Below are 19,703 nucleotides of genomic sequence, written 5' to 3'. Positions count from 1 at the left end.
TACCTCCCAAGTGCTGGCGTGACAGGCATGTGCCACCACACCCACCTTCAGACATGCAGTGTGTGTGTACATGTCTGAAGGCTCGGGTGCCCTGGTGAAGGAAAGCTTATGTGTCATGACGGGGCATGTCCACGTGCATGCTCACACATGCAGCGTGTTTACCGCTTTGCTCACCTGGCCATTAGGTGACACACTAGTCGTCACACGCAAACTGCCTGGGCGAGGGGGTGCCAGGCACGCAGAAGCCTGGCACAAAGCAGGTGTGAGTGCAGAAGGTGTGTGTGCTGGAAAAAGCACATGGCTAGATACCCAGGACCCGCTGCCCATGTCCCCATGTCTTGTCTAAATACTCCCGCCAGGCCACCTGCCACAAAGGTGCCTGGCTGCGTGGCCATGCCCTGCTGTGTACTGACAGAACACTACTGGCTCCTCACGGGGCACAAGGAGGCTCCCTCTGGGTTGATTCTTGCATGGGGTGCAACCAAGGGTGCGTTGGCAGCATGCGAGTGTGCGTATTCATGTGTGTGTGTGTGTGTGTGTGTGTGTGTGTATGCGCGCGCACGAGAGAGAGAGAGAGAGAGAGAGAGAGAGAGAGAGAAGAGACAGAGAGAGTAGGAAGAGGCATTCGCTCTCTTAGTCCTTGCTTCTTTCTGTGGTTTGGTTTCTATAGAGACACTTCCTGTGGCAGAGAAAAGAGGTAGTGAGCTGGTGTTTCAGGATGTAAGGGCCCGCAGGAGCAGAGCGAGCTCTCTCCACTGCCTGCTACCGGAGAGCTCTGGCCGGTGCTTCTACAATCCTTGTGGTGGATGCCCCCCTCCCCCTGAGTCGGGGACCCGAAATCACCGGAGGAATGCCAGGGAAGCCCAAGCACTTGGGTGTCCCCAACGGGCGCATGGTGAGTGTGGGCTCTGAGCCAGAGCCACAAGGATGGGTTGGGCACACCCAGGGTGGAGTCCGGGAGGCACCCGGGCAAGGCTGAGGAGGGGCTGGGGTGCTGCCAGCAGGCTGGAGAGCTGGGGTCCAGACAGCTGCCAGCAGTGGAACCTGGTGCTGTAGACCAGAACCCTTCCAGGTGCCCTGCTAGGTGTCTGGTACAACTCCAGGAAAGAGTGTAAGGGCACAGGCTCCAGTCCCACAGGCAGGCTGGACTCGCTGCTCCCTCGTCTGCTCCTGGGACTGCTGAAGCTGCTTACAGAGTAGCACGGGGACCCAGTGTCCCCGTTGTTCCCAGCTCACTCCTGCAGCTGCTCAAGCCCTGCACCTCGGGGCCTCAGCCCTGCTCTCTTCACCTCATGCTCTAGGTGCCCAAGATAAGGTTAAGATCGGCCCTTGCTGGGCCCTTACTTCACTGCTCTAGAGGCGCCCGGCCAGAACTGGTGTTCTCTGGGCAGCCCAGGATGGGGCAGTAAAGGTAGGACAGGAGGAACAACCCTGCCCGTTCTCCCGGCTTCCAGGAGAGCGGTGTGCGCAGTTGAGCATGGGCGCCCGGCTGCAGCGGCACTCTCCTCTGACACCCTCTCCAGGCTGTCTCACCCCTGACTGGGGCTACCCCAGAGTTTCTGGCTCTCCTCATTCACTCACCAAATGGTTGGCTGTAGAGTTTTGAGCATTCCTCTTCTCCTTAGGGACAGAGTTCATTTGGCAAGGTCACCGAGCCACTCCAGGGAGACCAAGCAGTGTCCTGATAGCCCCTATCCTAAGGCCCCAGCCTAGTGCCAAGACACACAGCCAGCAGGTCCACAGCCACCTGGTTCTGGTTCTGTTGTCTCTTCCCAAGGAAGATCCCTTCCTGCTTTGTCAAGTCCTGTTGACTAAGTGGCGTGACGAACACAAGGGCCTTGAAGAAGGCTGCAGAAACGTTATCCCAGCAGCCCCTGTATTCCCAGCCCCTCTTCAAGATCCTTCACCTCATTAAACAGCTGACCCACCCCAGTTCTCACCCCTGACTTCCAGTTCCCAAGATTAGTTTCCGTCTCTTGTCCAGCACCCCTTATTGCCAGCACCATGCTTTGTGGGTGGAAGGGAGACCAATTCCAAAAGTTGGTTTGGTCACCATCCTACTCTCTCTACTACCAACCCTACTCAGAAAGTCCAAGGAAAGCCCATCTGGATGCATTCCCACCCTGGGGGAACATGGCACTTGCTTTGCTTTTCTCCATGTGACACGGCCACAGAGCCAAGGAGCAATACCACAGGCTGCTTCTGGGACAGAACCCAGAACTGCAGGCCATGCAGGCCAGCTGAGAGGGCTGGAGACAGACCTAGCCTGTCGATTCTGTGTCAGCCCACAGCTTCTCTACCCAAAATTCATTCACAATAGAGAGGGCAGTACAAGCTCTGCCCCACGTCCTGCCAAGCCCACAGCTGCCCAGATCCTCTCAGCCACAGTCACATATGTTTGTATCTGTTCTTTCTAGATCAGTTCTGAATTTTCTGTTTGACCCTTGAGAGCTCATAGTTCACAGAAGTCTATTGCTGGACAATGGGCACCTTTAGGAGGCCATGCTTGGGACAGGGTGTGGAGACAGGTGATGACAGTGTAGCTGTGAAGGGCGAGGGGTCTGTGGGCAAGGTGTCCACTTATCTCGAGGGGAGGCACAGAGGAACAAAACTGCTATGCTGCTGAGTAGAAGGGTCACACACCCTGAGCCCCCAGAACTGTCTAGCTCTGGCCCCTCCTCGCCATCTTCCACCGTTCCCTGAGGAGGCACTGTCAGCCACCAGCCCCATCCTTCTGGTGTTCAGCTGCAATGAAAGCTGCCACTTAGAGGCTCCTAGCCCCCTCTTGAGAAATCATCACGCAGTACCAGCTGTCACTGCATTTGCTCACTCGCTCATCCACTTAGGGCTGCTCTGCCTTGTCCCACACCAAGCACTCAAGACCCAGGTCCTAGCCGAGCGTGGTGGCCCACGCCTGTGATCCCAGCACTCGGGAGGCAGAGGCTAGTAGAGCTCTGTGGATTTGAGGCCAACCTGGTCTACAAAGCAAGTCCTGGAGAGCCAAGGCTACACAGAGAAACCCTGTCTCAAAAAACAAAACAAAACAACAACAAAAAAGACCCAGATCCCAGTCCCGTGAGCAGCCCCGGTTAGCTCCGTTTAACCCCAGTGAGTTAGTGAGGCATGAAAGACAAGAGAGAAGATTACTGAAGTAAGCATGTTTGGGGAAGAGCTGTAGGTGAGGCGTGGAGAAGGCCTGAGAGGAGCCTGACCAGGAAAGCCATCTTCTCCATTAATGCCTAGCAATATGGAAGATAGTCCTTAATGCACATGCAGGCTGGAGGGGCGTGGCCTGGGGAGAGGGGAGTGGCTTGAGGAGAATCGAACATAGGAAAACACCCATAGTAATATGGCCCAGCGAGTCTGAGGTTTGACTTCGAGTTAGCCGTATTTCTCTTTCTGGAAACTCAGAATTGGTCCCCCAAGTCATGCTAGCAAAGAGAGCTACGGGAAGCCTGTGTGTCTCTATGTGCCCAATTCGGGGTCAAGGATGGCAGTGCAGGGTACATTATGGAAGGGCCCTGTCCTGGAGAGAGCCCCACGGCGCTGGCTCAGGCTGAGGGACCAGGCCCCTAGGGTTGAATAAACAGCCACAGGAGTGAAGTGAGCGCAGTGCAGGCGCCCACCTCTGGAAAGGCACAGCGGTGTGAGTGAAAATACTGCAATCAAGTCCTGGTTTGAGTAAGTTGTCATCGGGGACAAAGAAATCGTGATCTTTGATCTATCGATTGATTGCTCTCTTTGAGATCTGATCCTGTACGGGCACAGTTGGATAGGAGTCCCTGGGCCTCCCCCACCTGCGCCCAAGGGCGACAAGCCCCGGAACTCCAAGCTCCTCTGTCTACGAGGGAAGTGGCAAGGCTGGGTGCCGGGACATAAGCCTTTAATAGTACCACTGAAGACACAGGCAGATGGATCTCTGGAGATCTGAGGCCAGCCAGGGCTACACAGAGAGTGCCAGGCCAGACAGGCAAGCTCAGCATCTAACATTATCTCTGCCACTTTTCGACTAACTTCTCTGGGCCTCGGGTTCCTTGTTTGTAAAACAGGGGTAGTAGTGTCTGCTGCAGGGAGGAGACGTTGAGTGTGGAGTGAGAAGGGGGTTGCCTGTACCACAGCTGGATCAGGAGACTTGAGTGGCCCTCTTCAGTGTTCCCTGGTGCCAGCAGCTCCTGCAGAGCCACTTCCTATGAACAAGGCATGACAAGCTGAGCCAGAGCCCGGGGTGGGCTGGAGCGCCGCTGGCCGCCACACCCTTCCTCACCCTCTTCCCCTTTCCTCCATCGACATAGCTCTTCAAGCAGAGGGGAGAACTGGGGTCACTGTTGGACCCAACTTCCCCCTGCCTTGTAGCGGCATAAGTCATAGCTGGGCTCTGGACCCCACCTGGCTATACCTAGACGGCCCTCTGGCCCTGTGCAGCCTCCCAGCAGCCCCCAGGCTCCGCAAGGGAAATCAGTTCTTCCAGATACTCAAAGGACAGATCACGAAGTAGGCTCCATTCCTCCTCCTTCCCAGCTCTAGATTTCTGTCTCTTCCAGCTCTGCCCCAGTTCTACTTTCAACAGCCAATAGAGCAAAGTAATCTGGAACAAAGAGCCTCAGGGGCAGCATGAGAGCAGACAGTGACGGACAGCTGTGCCCAGGCATGGAGGGGGCACCTGGGCCAGCGTCCTAGTCTTAAGACTGCTTGAGCATGGCAGTGAGGGTGCCTCCAGAGCAGGGGTTTCAGACACACTTCCTTCCCAACAGGACCTGCTTTCAGGCTGCATGGATGAGATGCCCAGGCACGGTGGGCCGAGGGTAGAGGGAGGAAATGGGGAAGACATCTGCTGATGGGTAGGGACCCAGGAGCAGTACAAGGGGCCTGCAGAAGTAGGTACTCAGGCAGAGGAAACAGCAAACAGGAAGCAGGGGTGTGGGGAAAATACAAGTTTGATAGAGTGGAGGGTGGAGGCGAGGAGGAGGAAAATGGTGTTGGAGGGGCTCATTAGTCAGGCGCAGGTAGAGGGCTGACTGTAACTTGGCAACAGCAATCCTACTGAGGCGAGCAAGGAACTAAGTCCGGGGTGGAACAGTGGGGAGGGAAGGGCCTGGAGAAAACCTGGGAGCCAGCCCTACTCAGGGACACAGCCATCTAATTAAAGATAAAATAGAAATAAAACCTCTAAGAGCCAAGCAAAGTCCTAGTGCGGCTGGCCCCAGTTCCAGCATCTTCAGCTGTGTCAGGAACTCCTGGCCGGAGAGCGCTGCCTGCAGGCTGATTTGGGGTTAGAGAGCAGCACAAAGCCGAGGAGCCTTGAAGAGGGTGAGGCGAGGGGGAGGACCGCAGCACAGGCTCTGGGGTATAGGAGCACAGCTGCAGCTGTGGAGCAGCTAGGGGAGGAACACAGCAGTGGGGGGCAGGCAGGCGCTGGGGAAGAAAAGAGCGGGCTGCCTAGGGACCGCAGGCATCTGAAGGGTCTCCCGCCCCTGGGACTCAGGGCTCTCCCACCTCCCACCCCCCACCCCCGAGCTGAGAGAAGGTATGAAGGGCACCTGGGGAGCGTGGGCACACAGAGAGGGGTTGGGGTATGCAGTGCTGAGGAGCCGGCCCCACGCCCAGCTCAGGCACTTGCCAACTTTCTCTCTTGCTCAACCCCCATGTAGGCTGTAAAATAGGAGAAAATCAGAGTGAGGATTTGAATCTTTGTCTCGAGAGCTTGCGTGCTCTTTGCTCTCCTGCATGGTGAAAACTCAAGCACCCGGCTGCGTCAGCCCTGGCTATCGACACAACAACAGTGCTGTAATGTAATGTTCTAGAACACTTAACTACACACCACAAGGTGTTTTGAGCGCCTTCTCTGTGTTTGACTCGCTCAACTGAAGTAGGCCCTTGATGTCAGGACCATTGCTTGCTCGGTCTTTAGAGAGGACAGACTAAGATAGCTGAGTGTTCTTGTCAGGACACACAGCGCAAGATTTGAATTCGGGCAGTTTAGGGGGAGGCTTGCTTCTCATCGCTTCCAAAAGTAACACAGATGCATCAGATAGGCCCTAGAGTTCCTTGGAAGGAGTGAGAATCCCCTGCAGGGAAGGTCACTGGCTGCTCAGGACCAGCCAAGGCTGCCACTCTGAGAAGATGCTCATGATACCTTGCTCATCACTCTTAAAGAGGAGATAGAAAAACTGACCCAATGGGAATCTCTCAATTCTGAAACATAGGAGGCCCCTTTAAACCACCCCCTCCCCGAGACCAAATAATATCCTGTAGTATCCTGCAAGCCAGTGATGCCTTCCACGTGACCTAGCCACTCCAAGGGTGGAGCATAGAGAACAAGGCAGGGGAGGCTGTCCCAAGCTTGCTCGAAGTGCTGATGGACAGAAGAGCCATGGTGGGAGCTTCTGTGACAGGACCTAGGGAAATGTAGCAGGTAAAGGGGATTGGAGACACCAGGGGTCTAAGTGATGGTGAAAGAAGACAGGGTACAGCAAAGCTGCTTCAGAACTTTTGCAGTGGGAGCAGAGGTTGTGTGTCCGATTGAGACATGGGCTTATGGGGGGGGCATTTAAAGACGGATATCAGCAGGAAGCCAGCTGTGTGGTTGGGGCTGGATGTTGAGGGGGCACAAAGGGCCCAGAACAGAGCCGGGAAAGGGGAGCATCCTCCCTGCATGGGTAGGGTTGTCTGCCCTGCATGGGTAGGGGTCTGTGGGGGACCTAGGAGGCCTCTGGGAAGGTAGGAGAGGCACCAAGAAAAACCACTAGAAGAACTGCTTCAAGGCTGGGGTGGGTGTCGGCCTCACCAAAGGCTCAGGTTCCTAGAGGAGTCAAGGTGAGTGTACGTTGTAAGAGAAGGGAGCTGGCCTGAATGACAGGGCTACTCATGCTGTGGCCGCTGGACCAGCTCCCGAATGGCCTGGAAGCCTGCTAGAAATGGAGAGCTTTGAGCCCCATCCCAGATCTCCTGAGCCTGAATGTCGGAGGGGGTCCTTTTGGCCACTCTGTGCCACAAAAACAGCATCCCATGCCCAAGGTAGGGTGGGTGAGCACCCCAAAGAGGAACAGGTGCAGCGAGGACCTCCTTCCCTCCTCAAACACAGGATTGGCGTGGCCCTTACCATGTGCCAACCAGTGTTAGAGACACAGAATGCTTGGTCCTGAGGAGATATCACCTACAGATGGAAGCCAACAAGCGAGCTAATGTGCTCAAATTCCCGCAGATCGTGCCCGGCAGAGGCAAGCCTGAAGTCCAGGCGCAGCTGGCCTCAGGGTCTGAGACAGAGAAGGGCACCAGGGGCCACAAGAAGGTGCCCTAAGTAGGTCCCAGCACACCGTGGCTGGCACAGGATGGCAAGGCGGCCAGCACAGTCTGAGCAAACCCAGGCAGTGGTGACCGTCTGAGGACACGTGGCCTCTCTCGCTGGAGGTCTGGCACAGGGGCCTCCTCAGACTTTCCTGTAGGGCTTAGCGGCTCTTCTCTGATCTTCTACCTTGGGTCTCTCCTAGGTTCTGGCCGTCTCTGATGGAGGTAGGTGACAGACTGAGTGGGTAAAGCATGTCTGGGAGGGAGGAACGTGGAAGTGAGTAGGGACGGTTGCTGGTCTTCCAGGTAATACACCCGAGAGCGGATGCCTGCCCGCAGTGGGAGGGGGGATGGGCTGTGGCAGGAGAAGGCTCATCTCAACTCGCCCCTCTCTCTCCAGAACTGACCAGCACAGCAGGCTCCCAGGGCCAAGGTGAGGGCAGAGGAAGCTCCCTCAGCATTCACAGCCTCCCCAGCGGCCCCAGCAGCCCCTTCTCCACCGAGGAGCAGCCCGTGGCCAGCTGGGCTCTGTCCTTTGAGCGGCTGCTGCAGGACCCGCTGGGCCTGGCGTACTTCACAGTAAGCCTCGGGTGGGCCGCACTGGGGAAGGGCGGGTGCCACTGCAGAGGCTGGACCCGGAGCAGACAGGGCTTCAGGCTGGCCGCTCTCCATGTCCCTCATCTAGCCCGTCTTTGGCATCCTTTCCCTCACCACAAAGCTGGGAACTCTTCCTTCTCCTTGTCCTCGTCCCTGTTTCTCATTTTTTCCTGCTACCCCAGACTTGTACCATCTGTCTGTCTGTCTGGTCCCTCGGCTGTGTCTGTCCCAGTGCTGGAACATGTGATTCAGCCTGTGTCTGAAAGCCTTCCTTCCCTTCTCCTCACGCCAGGAGTTCCTGAAGAAGGAATTCAGCGCAGAGAACGTAACTTTCTGGAAAGCCTGTGAGCGCTTCCAGCAGATTCCAGCCAGTGACACCAAGCAGGTGGAGAGAAAGAAGGGACAGGGGGGCGGGGTGTGGGGCCTGGGTATGCCCCCTGACCTTTCCCTGGCCCTCACCCCCAGCTAGCTCAGGAGGCCCACAACATCTACCATGAGTTCCTGTCCAGCCAGGCGCTGAGCCCGGTGAACATCGACCGACAGGCCTGGCTCAGCGAGGAGGTATTGGCCCAGCCCCGGCCCGACATGTTCAGGGCACAGCAGCTTCAGGTGAGGGGGCCAAGAGCCAACGCCAAGCTGAGAAGGGAGACCAAGGGAATGCCCGACAGGACCAGATTCAGGGGTGGAGTCCGAGGGGGCAGGAGCAAATTTGAACGCAGAACCAGAGCCAAACGCCAGGTCAGGGCCAAACAAAGTTAGAGGGTGAGAGCAGAGGAGGCCTTGGAGGTCAGGCTGGGACCGCGTCAAGAGAGGGGCGGGTCTCAGGCTCCGGGTAAAGGACAGAAGGGAGGACGCAGGGCTTGGGACTCCCCTACTTGGGCTGGCGAGGGCCAGCTGGATGCCCTCCGCTGTCCCCTCCCGGCGCCAATCTCCGCAGATCTTCAACCTGATGAAGTTCGACAGCTATGCGCGCTTCGTCAAGTCCCCGCTGTACCAAGAATGCCTGCTGGCCGAGGCCGAGGGGCGCCCCCTGCGGGAGCCCGGCTGCCCGCGCCTGGGGAGCCCCGCCGCGGCGAGGAAGGTGAGTACGGAGGTGAGGGGCAGGAGGGCGGCCGGGCCGGGAGGCTCTTCCCCAGACGCCCTGCGGGCTGGGCCCCGCCGCGCGCCACGGTCCGCCCTGCGTCCCCAGAAGCCGAAGCTGAAGCCCGGGAAGTCCCTGCCGCTGGGCGTGGAGGAGCTGGGGCAGCTGCCGCCTCCTGAGGGCGCCTGCGGCCGCCCTCTCCGCAAGTCCTTCCGTAGAGGTGAGACCCGGCGCGGCCCACCCGGAGGTTTGCTGCCGTCTGCGCAACTCCCCCTTCTTACGGGCCCCACACTCTGCAATAAGGCAAACCCTACCCCCAAATGTAGGTTTCTCCGGGAGGCTGCGCCCGTGCTACCCCCCGGAGCTTGGGAGGGCTGCACAGCGCCCAGGGGGATGGTGAGAAGGCGAGAACCCCCCATTGCTGACTTTTCCTTAGAGATGACGGGTGGGGCCGCGAACCCAGCGCTGCGGAGGGAGTCTCAGGGGTCCCTGAATTCTTCCGCCAGTCTGGACCTGGGCTTCCTGGCCTTTGTGAGCAGCAAATCCGAGGTGAGTGGCGGAGGAAACAAGGTGCCTCGCAGGTTAGGACCGCGGCCACTTCTCCTCTTGGGTTCCCAGTGAATGGCGACCCCTCTGGCCCTAGCCTGCTCCACAGCCATCGCCTCACCCTCCTTTCTTTTCATGCTAAATATGGCGGTCTCTGAATGTGTCACCGTGCATCCTCAGCGGGCAGATGTGTGCTCCTGCAGGCGCCTCAGTGTACGCCGCGCGCGCGCGCGCGTGTGTGTGTGTGTGTGTGTGTGTGTGTGGCTAGGCAGTGGAGCTACCTGTGAGTGTCCGCATTTTGTTTGTTTGTTTGGGGTTGTTTTTTTGTTGTTTTGTTTTTGCTTTAATTTTTTTTTTTTTTTTTTTTTTGAGATAGGGTTTCTCTGTGTAGCCCTGACTGTCCTGAACTCACTCTGTAGAGCAGGCTGGCTTTGAAATCAGAGGTGTTCATGCCTCTGCCTCCAAAGGCATGGACCACCATGCTTGGCTGAGTGTCTACATGTTTGAGTGCTCCTGGAGCAAGACACATCTCTGTCGGCCTCCAAGTGTACAAGTGTGTGTCCCAGAGGTTACAGGGACCCTGTGTGCCGTGTGCCTGTCTGCACGCCCTCACCTGTGTACACACAGCCTCTGCCTGCTCTTGCCCACAACCAGAGTCACCGAAGGAGCCTTGGAAGCGGAGAGGGGGAAAGCGAGAGCCGGCCGGGGAAGTACTGCTGTGTGTACCTGCCGGATGGCACAGCCTCCTTGGCCCAGGCTCGACCCGGCCTCACCATCCGTGACATGCTGGCAGGCATCTGCGAGAAGAGAGGCCTTTCTCTGCCTGACGTTAAGGTCTACCTGGTGGGCAATGAGCAGGTGTGAGCATGACCAGTCCCAACTCTTTCCTCCTTTCTGATCATGACCAGGTCTAGCCCTGTCCTCTGAAGTTACCATTGGGTACTCCTTCCCCTCTGCCACCGGAAGTATCCGGTGCCCCTGGGGAATCCCCTCCCTCTGCCATGTGTCCAGTGCCCCTGGGGAATCCCCTCCCTCTGCCATGTGTCCAGTGCCACTGGGGAATCCCCTCCCTCTGCCATGTGTCTGATGCCACTGGGGGATTCCCTCACCTCTGCCATCAGAAGTATTCAATGAACCTAATCCCTGACCATTCCTTAAAATGCAAACGAGGAAACTCATTTTGAAGCCACCCTGTAAGGGGGTTCAAGGGGAGCAGTGCTGCCTCCCAGGGGGAGTGACAGGCCTTCTTCTAGGCCCCAGAGGTAGCCAAGGTGTGTGAAGAGAACTGGAACTGAGGTTTTGTGTCTGCTGGGTCCAGGCTGGAGGTGATTAGGAATCAAGCCTCCAGAGCGAGTCTCTTCCAGAGAAGGCAGTCCTGTCTGGTCAGGGGCTTCCTGAAAGAAAGAGCGGCTAAAGAGCACAGAGCAGAGCTTGTATGGAAGAACCGCAGGGACAGGGCATTTCAGGGAGGGAAGGAGGCGTTTGCCAGGACATGTTGGGGGCCTGGGGGCCAGTAATGATAGGAGCGCTGCCCACTTTCTTAGGCCGCCAGCACAGCTGCCAACAGCCCAGATGGGCTTTCTTGCCTGCTAACTATAACTTCACCACCCACACCCACCTGTCCCCATGGCACAGCACACCCTGCTGTCTGGGAGAGGTGCCCCCATCAACCCTCCCCATTCAGAGCTTATGCTGGTACAGACCTTAGTCTTCTCTGCACACCTACTGTGTGTTGGGACTGTACCGAAAGCTTTTCCTCTTTCTGGACACACACACATAGCAGTGCTTGGGGCCGGAGGCTGACCTAGGCATTAGTGGGCAAGAGACAAGGTTCAAATGGCTAAGAAAGGCAGTGCTGAGGGGAAGGGAATCCAGATAGTCTGCTTGAGTTTCCCACGCCCGAAAGAAAGGCAGGTATTCAGGAAACCAGGGCCCAAGCTGCATGCCCACCTCCCACCCCATTTCCCCAAACAGAGTTTTCTTCCAGGCTTCCCCTAGCACTCCCAAGCATCTTTCACTCTTTTCTTTTCCTTTGGAGTCTTATTGTGTAGCCCCGGCTGGCCTGGAACTTACTGTGGAGCCCAGGCTGGCCTTGAACTCCATCAGTATCTGCCTCCCAAGTGCTGGGAATAAAGGAGCGCACCACCATGCCCAAGGCATCTTCTGCTCTTAAGATCCCTTAGTCATGATCTTACCCAAGTTTAGCTCAGACGCCGCTGGCCCTTACCCCAGCGCCTTTCCAGCCTTCGGCTACCTGTGGGCTAGCCCTTTTGATCTTCATGGTAGCACTAGAAGCCGCCCGGAGGAGAGGAAGGTAGTTTCCAGGTATCCCTAGGGATGGTTTGGGGTAGAGGGAGGGGATTCTTAGACCCTGCCCGGCATCTGCAGAAAGCCTTGGTCCTGGATCAGGATTGCACCGTGCTGGCGGACCAGGAAGTGCGGCTGGAAAACAGGATCACCTTCCAGTGAGTTCCCTCCTCCAAAGCTTAATTTGGCTTCAAGCCACATCCTGTCTACTGGTCCCCAAATCTCAAATCTTATCTTGGGCCAGGAGCTCTGCCCCCTAGGCTAACGCCCCACCCCAAACTGTTCCCCCCTCCGGATCAGCTTTGTCCCCTCTGGGCTTATTTTGGGAAAGGGACCCGGGTCTTCATCACTCTCCAGCTCTAGCCTCCTGTGCAGGCTGGAGTTAACTGAGCTGGAGCGCGTGGTGAGGATCTCGGCTAAGCCCACCAAGCGCCTGCAGGAGGCGCTGCAGCCCATCCTAGCAAAGCATGGCCTGAGCCTGGATCAGGTGGCCCTGCACAGGGTGAGTGACGGAGCTGTAGGTCAAGGGAGGGCCAGACCAGCAGGGGAGGCTTTGTGGTCAAGCCCGTGGCTGTTAACCTCTTTCTGCAGCCGGGGGAGAAGCAGCCGCTGGATTTGGAGAAGCTGGTGAGCTCAGTGGCCTCACAGACACTGGTTTTGGACACTCTTCCCGGTAAGTAATGTTTAGCCCTTGGGACCTGATTTCCCAGGGTGCACAGAAGGACGGGCTTCTGAGAGGAGGGCCAAACCCCACACCGGTGCCCTCCATCATAGGTGCGAAGATGAGTGAAGCCAGCAGCCTATCCCCCTGTCGCAGCAGCCAGGTAGCTGAAAGCCTGGAGGGGGGAGGGGTTCCAGTCTCTGCTTCTCCCTTCCTAGTTGTGCCCTAACCCCACTTTCTTGCAGGGATGCCTCCCTAGGACCCAGAACAAGAACGCTCATCTTCCTCCATTGCCCCCCAGTTTGCTGGTGGAAGACGCCAGCAGTTCTGCTGGGAACCGGCAGACCTGTGACATAGAAGGTGCACTGTGGGGTTAATGGGGCCTCTGGGATTAGAGGGATGAGGGAAGTGGGTTGAGGATCGTGGAGGGTGGCATCAGAGAGGCCTGAGCTGAGGCTGGGGCTAAAGGCCGTTGGAGCTAGACTACACTGACAGTCTGGGGTCAAGGGGCTCTGGTCATAGCAGGTGGCATAAGGTTGAAGCATTAGACATGGCTCTGACCATGTGGGCCGCTGACTCTGTGGCTGCCCCCAGGTCTGGTGGAGCTGCTGAACCGAGTGCAGAGCAGTGGGGCCCACGACCAGAGGGGACTTCTTCGGAAAGAGGACCTGGTACTTCCAGAATTTCTGCAGCTCCCTTCCCAAAGACCAGGCTCTCAGGAGGCTCCGCCATAGACTTGACTCACCTACACAGCCCGGGGAGGGCCCTTCAGACTCCACTGCCTGCCAGTCCTCTGACACCTGTGTAACAGTCCAGGCTGGCTGCATGGTGCCTGGGCGGACCAAGCATGCCACGGGTCCGCTCTGCACGTCCTGCCCTGTCTGTGCCATGCGTGTCCTTGGCCCCTTTCTGCTATGGGCAGGCCCACAGAGGGAGCCAGGAAGGGTGGAAGGGGAACTCAGAGAAGCCACACTCCCAGGCTGGCTACCTGTTCCCTCGTGGGGTTACCCACCTATTCCTCACACTAGGCCATGAGGGGCAGGTGGGCCTAGCTCCTTGGCATAAGCATACTGACCAGGAAAGGGCCTTTGGCAGTACCGGCCTCCTCCACTTGTTCTAGGCTTTAGCAGGGGGCGGGGAGGGGCTGGCCCCTCCTTAAAGAGTTGATATAAGTAAGGCCCCGGCGTGCTGGTGGGCAACCCTCCATCCACGTGGACTCTACTGTACATACGGATTTTATGGTTGGCTTGGGCAGCTGGGCTTGTCCTGGATGTATGATATTGTTATAATAATAATTACTGTTATTCAGCCATGAGGTGTGTTTCTTGTGTGCCATTCTGCCCTGTGTGGGCCCGCCACCCCACTGCCTCTGTCACCAAGGCCAGGCCAGGAAGGTCTTGGGGACCTCAGCATAGGACGTCCTGCTTTCAGAATCTCTCTTCCCGAGGCACAAGGGGGGGGGGCTCCTTTACAGCTGTGCCTTTGCCATCACCCAGTGTCCAGGGACATGATGCATCATTCGTGTTGCTGTTTGCTGTCTCTGTCAGGATCCAGGGTACTCTAAAAGCTTGCATGTGGGACTAGCCTGGGCAACCTGCTCTTTCTCTCATCTGCTCTGGATGGGTGGTACCCCGTCTCTAGGCAGCCAGGAAAGGCAGGGAGGGAAAGAAGTAGGACTTCTCAGAAAGAAAGCCTCAGCCTCCAGGAGAGGCCAGCCTGGTCCCACTGAGGGAGGCGAGTGCTGAGTGTGGGTGCTGAGGAAGCCGGCTGGCTTGAGGGGTAGGACAGAGCCCTGCTCACAGATGAGTCTTCACTGGTTCTCCCACCAGGACCTCCGCTGACTCTCCCTTCTCGTCTGACTGCCCCGTTGTTGTCCTTGGAATCTGTGGGAGAGATCAGCGGGTTTTGCTGACCCACGCTGACTTCCTCCGGGGGTTTCAGGTCTCTGTCACCTGATAACCTCTCACTTTATTTGACTGTTTAATGGAGGGGAGCAGACAACAGGACTGACTGGCCATTTTCCATTCCCCACGGGCAGATTCTGTCTTAGAGGTGGTTGTCTGAAGCCATTCTGAGAAGAATGTTAACCAGAAGGGCCTCTGAAAGACTCTACCCTGCAGGGTATCAAAGCAGATGCTGAGACTTATGGCCAACCTTTGGGCAGAGTGCAGGGAATTTCATGAAAGAAGTAGGAAATAATAAGACCTGGAGAGGACAGGAGCTCCACAAGGAGAGCAACAGAACCAAAAAATCTGAGCACAGGGGTCTTTTCTGAGACTGAAACCCCAACCAAGGACCATTCATGGTGATAACCTAGGACCCCTGCACAGATGTTGCCCGTGGAAGTTCAGTGTCCAAGTGAGCTCCATAGTAATGGAGACAGGAACTGTCTCTGACATGAACTGATTGGCCTGCTCTTTGATCATTTACCCCTGAGGGGGAACAACCTTACCAGGCCACAGAGGAAGACAATACAGCCACTCCTGATGAGATCTGATAGACTAGGATCAGAAGGAAGGAGAGGAAGACCTCCCCTATCAGTGAACTTGGGGAGGGACATGTCTGGAGAAGGGAGAGGAAGGGTGGGATTGGGAGAGGAGGAGAGAGGGGGCCACCAGGGGGATACAAAGTGAATAAAGTGTAATTAATTAAAATTAAAATAAAAAATGGAAAGAAGAAAAAGAAAAGAATGCTAACCAGATGGCTCTGTGGGTAAGAGGACCCAGGTTTGAGTCCCAGCGCCCATGTGGCAGCTCACAGCCATCTGTAACTCCAGTTCCAGAGGATCCTGGAACATCCTCTTCTGGCCTTCACGAACCCTGTACACATGCAGTGCCCAGGCATGCACTTGGGCAAAGACACCCATCCACATAAGACAAAAATAAAAAATCTTTTTATTTTAGTCCAGTTCTGTCGGCATATTTTCTGTCACTCTGAGCATTTGCACAAAGGCCTTGCACACAGAAGAAAGCGACAAGGGAGAGTAGAGAGTGATAGATGTGGACATGCAACACCCTGTTGTGGCTTCCATATTTGTGCATGAATGCACACACACACACAGACACACTCAGACGTGCACACAGAGAGACACGGACACATACACAGAGAGACGCACAGACTCAGAGAGAGACACACACAGAAAGAGACAGACACACACACACACGCACACACATGCACACACATCAGGGTGGTGGTGGTGCATGTCTGCACTCAGAAGACAGAGGCAGGTGGATCTCTGTGAGTTCCAGTCCAGCCTGGTCTACAGAGTGAGTACCAGGACAGCCAGAGCTACACAGAGAAAAACCTGTCTTGAAAAAACAAAAACAAGAAGAAGAGACACATACAGAAAGACACACACACACACACACACACACACACACACACACACACATTCCTTTTAATTAATTATATTTTACTTTTTATATTTTACAATTTATTATGTATACAGTGTTGTGCCTGCAGGCCAGAAGAGGGCGCCAGATCTCATTATAGATGGTTGTGAGCCACCATGTGGTTGCTGGGAATTGAATTCAGGACCTCTGGAAGAGCAGCCAGTGCTCTTAACCTCTGAGCCATCTCTCCAGATGTACAATTAATTCCATTTAAACATTTCATATGTGCGTGTGGAGGTCAGAGGACAACTTGCAGGAGTTGGTTCCCTCCTGCCAGGTGGGTCCTTAGGGTCAGACTCAGGTCATTAGACATGGAGCCTTTACCTGATGAGCCAGTCTTGCCAGTCCAATAAACACAACTGTTTTTTTTTTTTTAAACACAGGGTCTCTCTGTGTAGCCCTGGCTGTCCTGGAACTCACTCTGTAGACCAGGCTGGCCTTGGACTCAGAGATCCACCTGCTTCTGCCTCCCAAGTGCTGGGATTAAAGGCACATGCCCAGCTGTCAACAAATACATCTTTAAAAAATAAAATAAAAATGTAAAAGCAATACCAGTAAAGACCATTCTCTTCGTTCAGGGGCTGCCCACCCCTGCAGCATTATATATGATCCCCAAACTGGCAAACACTCAAATGTGGACAGGATATATAGATAAAAGAGCCCATGTGGAATGTCCATGCTCCGTTATACCACAAAGCAAACACCTACCTGAGAAGGCCCTTGGCTGATGAGGAAACTTCTCCAACATGTGCTAGTGTTCAACGGAGCAAAGCCTTTGGCATGACACCTGTCTTAGTCCATTCTCTGTTGCTATAACTGAATAACACATGCTGGGTAATCTATAAAGAATGAAGGTTTACTGGAGAAGGGTATAGCTCAGTGCTCAAGCATAAGCTTAGAAGAATTGAGGCCCCTCAGTCTCCTTTACCAGAAATAAAACAAAATAAAAACAGAAATTCACTTAACTCACAGCCAAGGATCTGGGTAGCCCAAGAGTGTGGTGTTGGCAGCAGGTGGGGCCATTCTTGCCAAACTGTAACATGGTGAAGGACATTAGCCAGAGAGATGCTTAATAACATGGCCACTCCCAAAGTGATGGAGCCATCCACACATTGATTCAATCCGTTCACCACAGCAGCTCCTTCAAGATCCAAAGCCTGCCTCTCAGGTGTGGCTCACCTGTAATTCCAGCAGCCGGACGTGGAGGGAGCAAGATGGTGGATCCAGGCAGCCTGGACCACATAGTGATTTCCAGCAAGCCTGGCATAGGTTCTAGAAGTATAGAACCGATAAGGAGACTGAGAGTGGGACCAGGATTATACAAGGATTAGAAGTAGTGGTCAAAGAAGATTCTCAGCTTAGCTTCAATCTTCCCACAGATGCAATTTAAATAACTTCATTATTATAAAACTCCTCAAGAGTCCATCTTCGTGGTAGAGTCTAATACTTACTTGGAGACTTGAGGCCGTTGTCACTCTTGGTCCTTCTGGTTGGCTGGTATGCCCTTCTACCATACTCCCCTCTCTGTTCTTTCCTTGTCAGATAGCCTCAGGGGTGACTTTTCTTGGGGAGAAATGAGCAAACACCTGTTCATCTCAGATAGGCTGCCAACGACAGACCAATAGAACGACTCCACCGAAGTCTGACTTCACAGTTGATGAGTAGCTCTGCTTCTTGCAGGAGCATGTGTAACTAAAACAGAGCCTTCCTGCCAACAATTGTGACGCATTTAAATACCCTGGCGAGAGAAGGGGTCTCATGTGGGCTACCTGGGGAGCTCCCTGTGGGTAGCCACCGGTGTTCTGATATCAAGACGTTAGTGGCATGCTGTGCCTGGAGGGCAGAGCTCCACATGGCTGATACGAGGAGTTCCTTTCTCCCAGTTGCTCCACTCCTAGAATCCCCAAGGTCGTGGGCCTTCACCAGCCTAGACAGACCTCGTCTTCAGAAATAAGAACCCACACCCACAGCATCCTCTCCCAGCAGCTCATTAACCCATGGGCTATATTCCACAGCCACTGACCTGCACTGATTCAAGGGTGGTCAGGCAAGATGGTGCAGAGCTGTTCGCCTCCGCAGAAGGGAAGCCATGGAGGGTGCTGGCCTCATCCACACAGTATATAGTACAAAGAAATCCAACACACAATTATTTTTTTAGCCAGTTTTGCATCCTGACTATAGCCTCCCTACAGAGAACTTGGGCCAAGCAGACAGCTGTGACTTTCTTGAGGGTGCTCAGGCGAGCCCAGGCTGTGCCCCAAGCCTCTGGAAGACAGCTTTGCTGTTCTCTCCTGCTCTTCTCCCTGTGAAGCAGTCTTAGTGGGGGAAGGCATGCTGTCACTCAGTGACCTTAGTTCTAGCTGGTGAGGGGCAGGCGGAGGTGTTGACTGCTCGCCGGAGCCCCTGAAGACATGCAGACACAGCAATGGACTATGCCCTGGGACAGACACCCTCACCCCAGCAAAGAGCACAGGCTGTGTCCTGTGGGGGCAGGTGACTCTGGCTCTGAGGTTGTAGAGGCTGGAGTTCATTTCCACAGGGAGACAGGGCCCAGTGAGGTGTGCACACACAGTCGGTGCTGTTGAATCAGGTGCAGTCCGAAAATAAAGCCCAGCTCTGTGGAGAGGAGCATGAACAAGCAGAAGAGGCCAGTGAGACAAGGGTCTGGACAAGGGCTGCTCTGTGGCCATCTTAGCATCTACCTAGAAATTGGCTAGGGGGCAGAGAAGAGCCCAAAGACCAAAGGACATAGAACCAGCTAGGACACCAGCTCTTGCACAAAGCCGTCTAGCAAGAGTGAGTGGTCAGGCTTAAGCTTCTCAGTCAGAGGCCACCGCTCTCCTTCCCTGTTGCTGAAGGGACTAAAACTCTGACTAAAGGGACTAAAAGCTGGAGCCTGCAGAACAGAACCCGGAACATGGGGCCACACACCTAGAGTCATAATCTGAAGTCTAACGTACAAAGCCTGAAAGCAGAGCTGAGGATAAGAACTCAGAGCCCAGGCCAGAACCCAGAGTTGGCACTCAGGGTGCAGACTTTGGGGCCCAGAGCTCGTATGAGAAGCAAAGGTAGGCAGAGTATGGGTCCAAGAACCTGGGCCTGACTCCAGAGCATAGAGCCCAGGAGCTCTAGCTCAAAATCTAGAGCTACAACCCAAAGTTCAGGGAACAGGCTGCCAGAACCCCAGGGCTGCACCAGACAAAAGCTGCTCACAGCCTTGCTCTCTGGTTCCAACCGTGAGAACAGCAGTGGTCAGGGCTGGGGCCATGAGAAGGGAAGTGCAGGGAAGAGGTAATTTCTGAAGAAAACGACAACCTCACACATAAAATGCAGCCTCAGCTGTTTTGCCTGGACTTTAGCCTTGCCCATAGATGAGTGACCAGAGCTTGGGCTCACAGGATTAATCATTACACACAGTGCTTCTTCGAGATGCTGGGGGCATCATCACACCACAGAAGAGCTTGTCTTCCCATCTATGCACCATCCCAGGCCCTCCTGCTCTAGGCTGGGGCTGGCAGCTCACAATGAGATTCAGGCTTTTCAGCCTGGGAATGGGTGCCCCGTGCCTGCAATTCCAGATGTGGTCTCTATGAGGTCAGCCAGCCTACATATTGGCTTCTAGGCCAAAGAACCTGCATCAGTCAATCAAGCAATCAATAACACACACACACACACACACACACACACACACACACACATATGTAAATCCAGGCTCTTCAAAGGTGGACAAGGTCAGGAGCCCAGGAAAGGGGCTGCTTTGTCCCCATAAAGGGAGGAGGCAGGGCAGGCCCCATCATATCAGCAGGCCCTCTGCTGAGACCATGTCCCTCATCCC

General features: G+C 55.3%; 1 protein-coding gene across 6 annotated transcripts; it reads left to right on the top strand.

Annotated features, from left to right (window-relative positions):
- The first annotated feature begins 671 nt into the window (after positions 1 to 671).
- Positions 672 to 13,791, top strand: Rgs14 (regulator of G protein signaling 14). 6 transcript variants are annotated; one of them, XM_055595833.1, is made up of 15 exons: positions 675 to 895; positions 7,488 to 7,509; positions 7,685 to 7,863; positions 8,174 to 8,266; positions 8,347 to 8,490; positions 8,819 to 8,962; positions 9,071 to 9,182; positions 9,399 to 9,511; positions 10,163 to 10,366; positions 11,897 to 11,973; positions 12,191 to 12,317; positions 12,407 to 12,488; positions 12,590 to 12,639; positions 12,722 to 12,836; positions 13,071 to 13,791. In XM_055595833.1, the coding sequence occupies exons 1-15, from the start codon at positions 851 to 853 to the stop codon at positions 13,208 to 13,210; spliced, it is 1,647 nt and encodes a 548-aa protein (XP_055451808.1). In that variant the 5' UTR covers positions 675 to 850; the 3' UTR covers positions 13,211 to 13,791. The 6 variants fall into 6 exon arrangements, with proteins under 6 accessions (XP_055451809.1, XP_055451806.1, XP_055451803.1 ...); XM_055595832.1 differs by having other exon boundaries at positions 12,179 to 12,317; XM_055595834.1 differs by having other exon boundaries at positions 672 to 895; positions 8,819 to 9,182; positions 12,179 to 12,317; positions 12,778 to 12,836; positions 13,071 to 13,148.
- The last annotated feature ends 5,912 nt before the right edge of the window (positions 13,792 to 19,703 follow it).

The sequence above is a fragment of the Psammomys obesus genome, unplaced genomic scaffold (assembly GCF_907164565.1).
Source record: "Psammomys obesus unplaced genomic scaffold, mPsaObe1.curated_primary_1811, whole genome shotgun sequence".
In the NCBI taxonomy this organism is placed as follows: Eukaryota; Metazoa; Chordata; class Mammalia; order Rodentia; family Muridae; genus Psammomys; species Psammomys obesus.
Note: the sequence above shows the minus strand (reverse complement) of the source record. Positions and strands in the feature narration are given on the sequence as shown.

What these genes read in the sequence shown, in the direction of transcription:
- Rgs14 (XM_055595828.1), top strand. Translation starts at nt 851, where the DNA reads ATGCCAGGGAAGCCCAAGCACTTGGGTGTCCCCAACGGGCGCATG. An exon ending in TCAGGGCACAGCAGCTTCAG is followed by an intron (nt 8,491 to 8,818) that starts GTGAGGGGGCCA and finishes CAATCTCCGCAG; the next exon opens with ATCTTCAACCTGATGAAGTT. An exon ending in CCCCCTGTCGCAGCAGCCAG is followed by an intron (nt 12,640 to 12,721) that starts GTAGCTGAAAGC and finishes ACTTTCTTGCAG; the next exon opens with GGATGCCTCCCTAGGACCCA.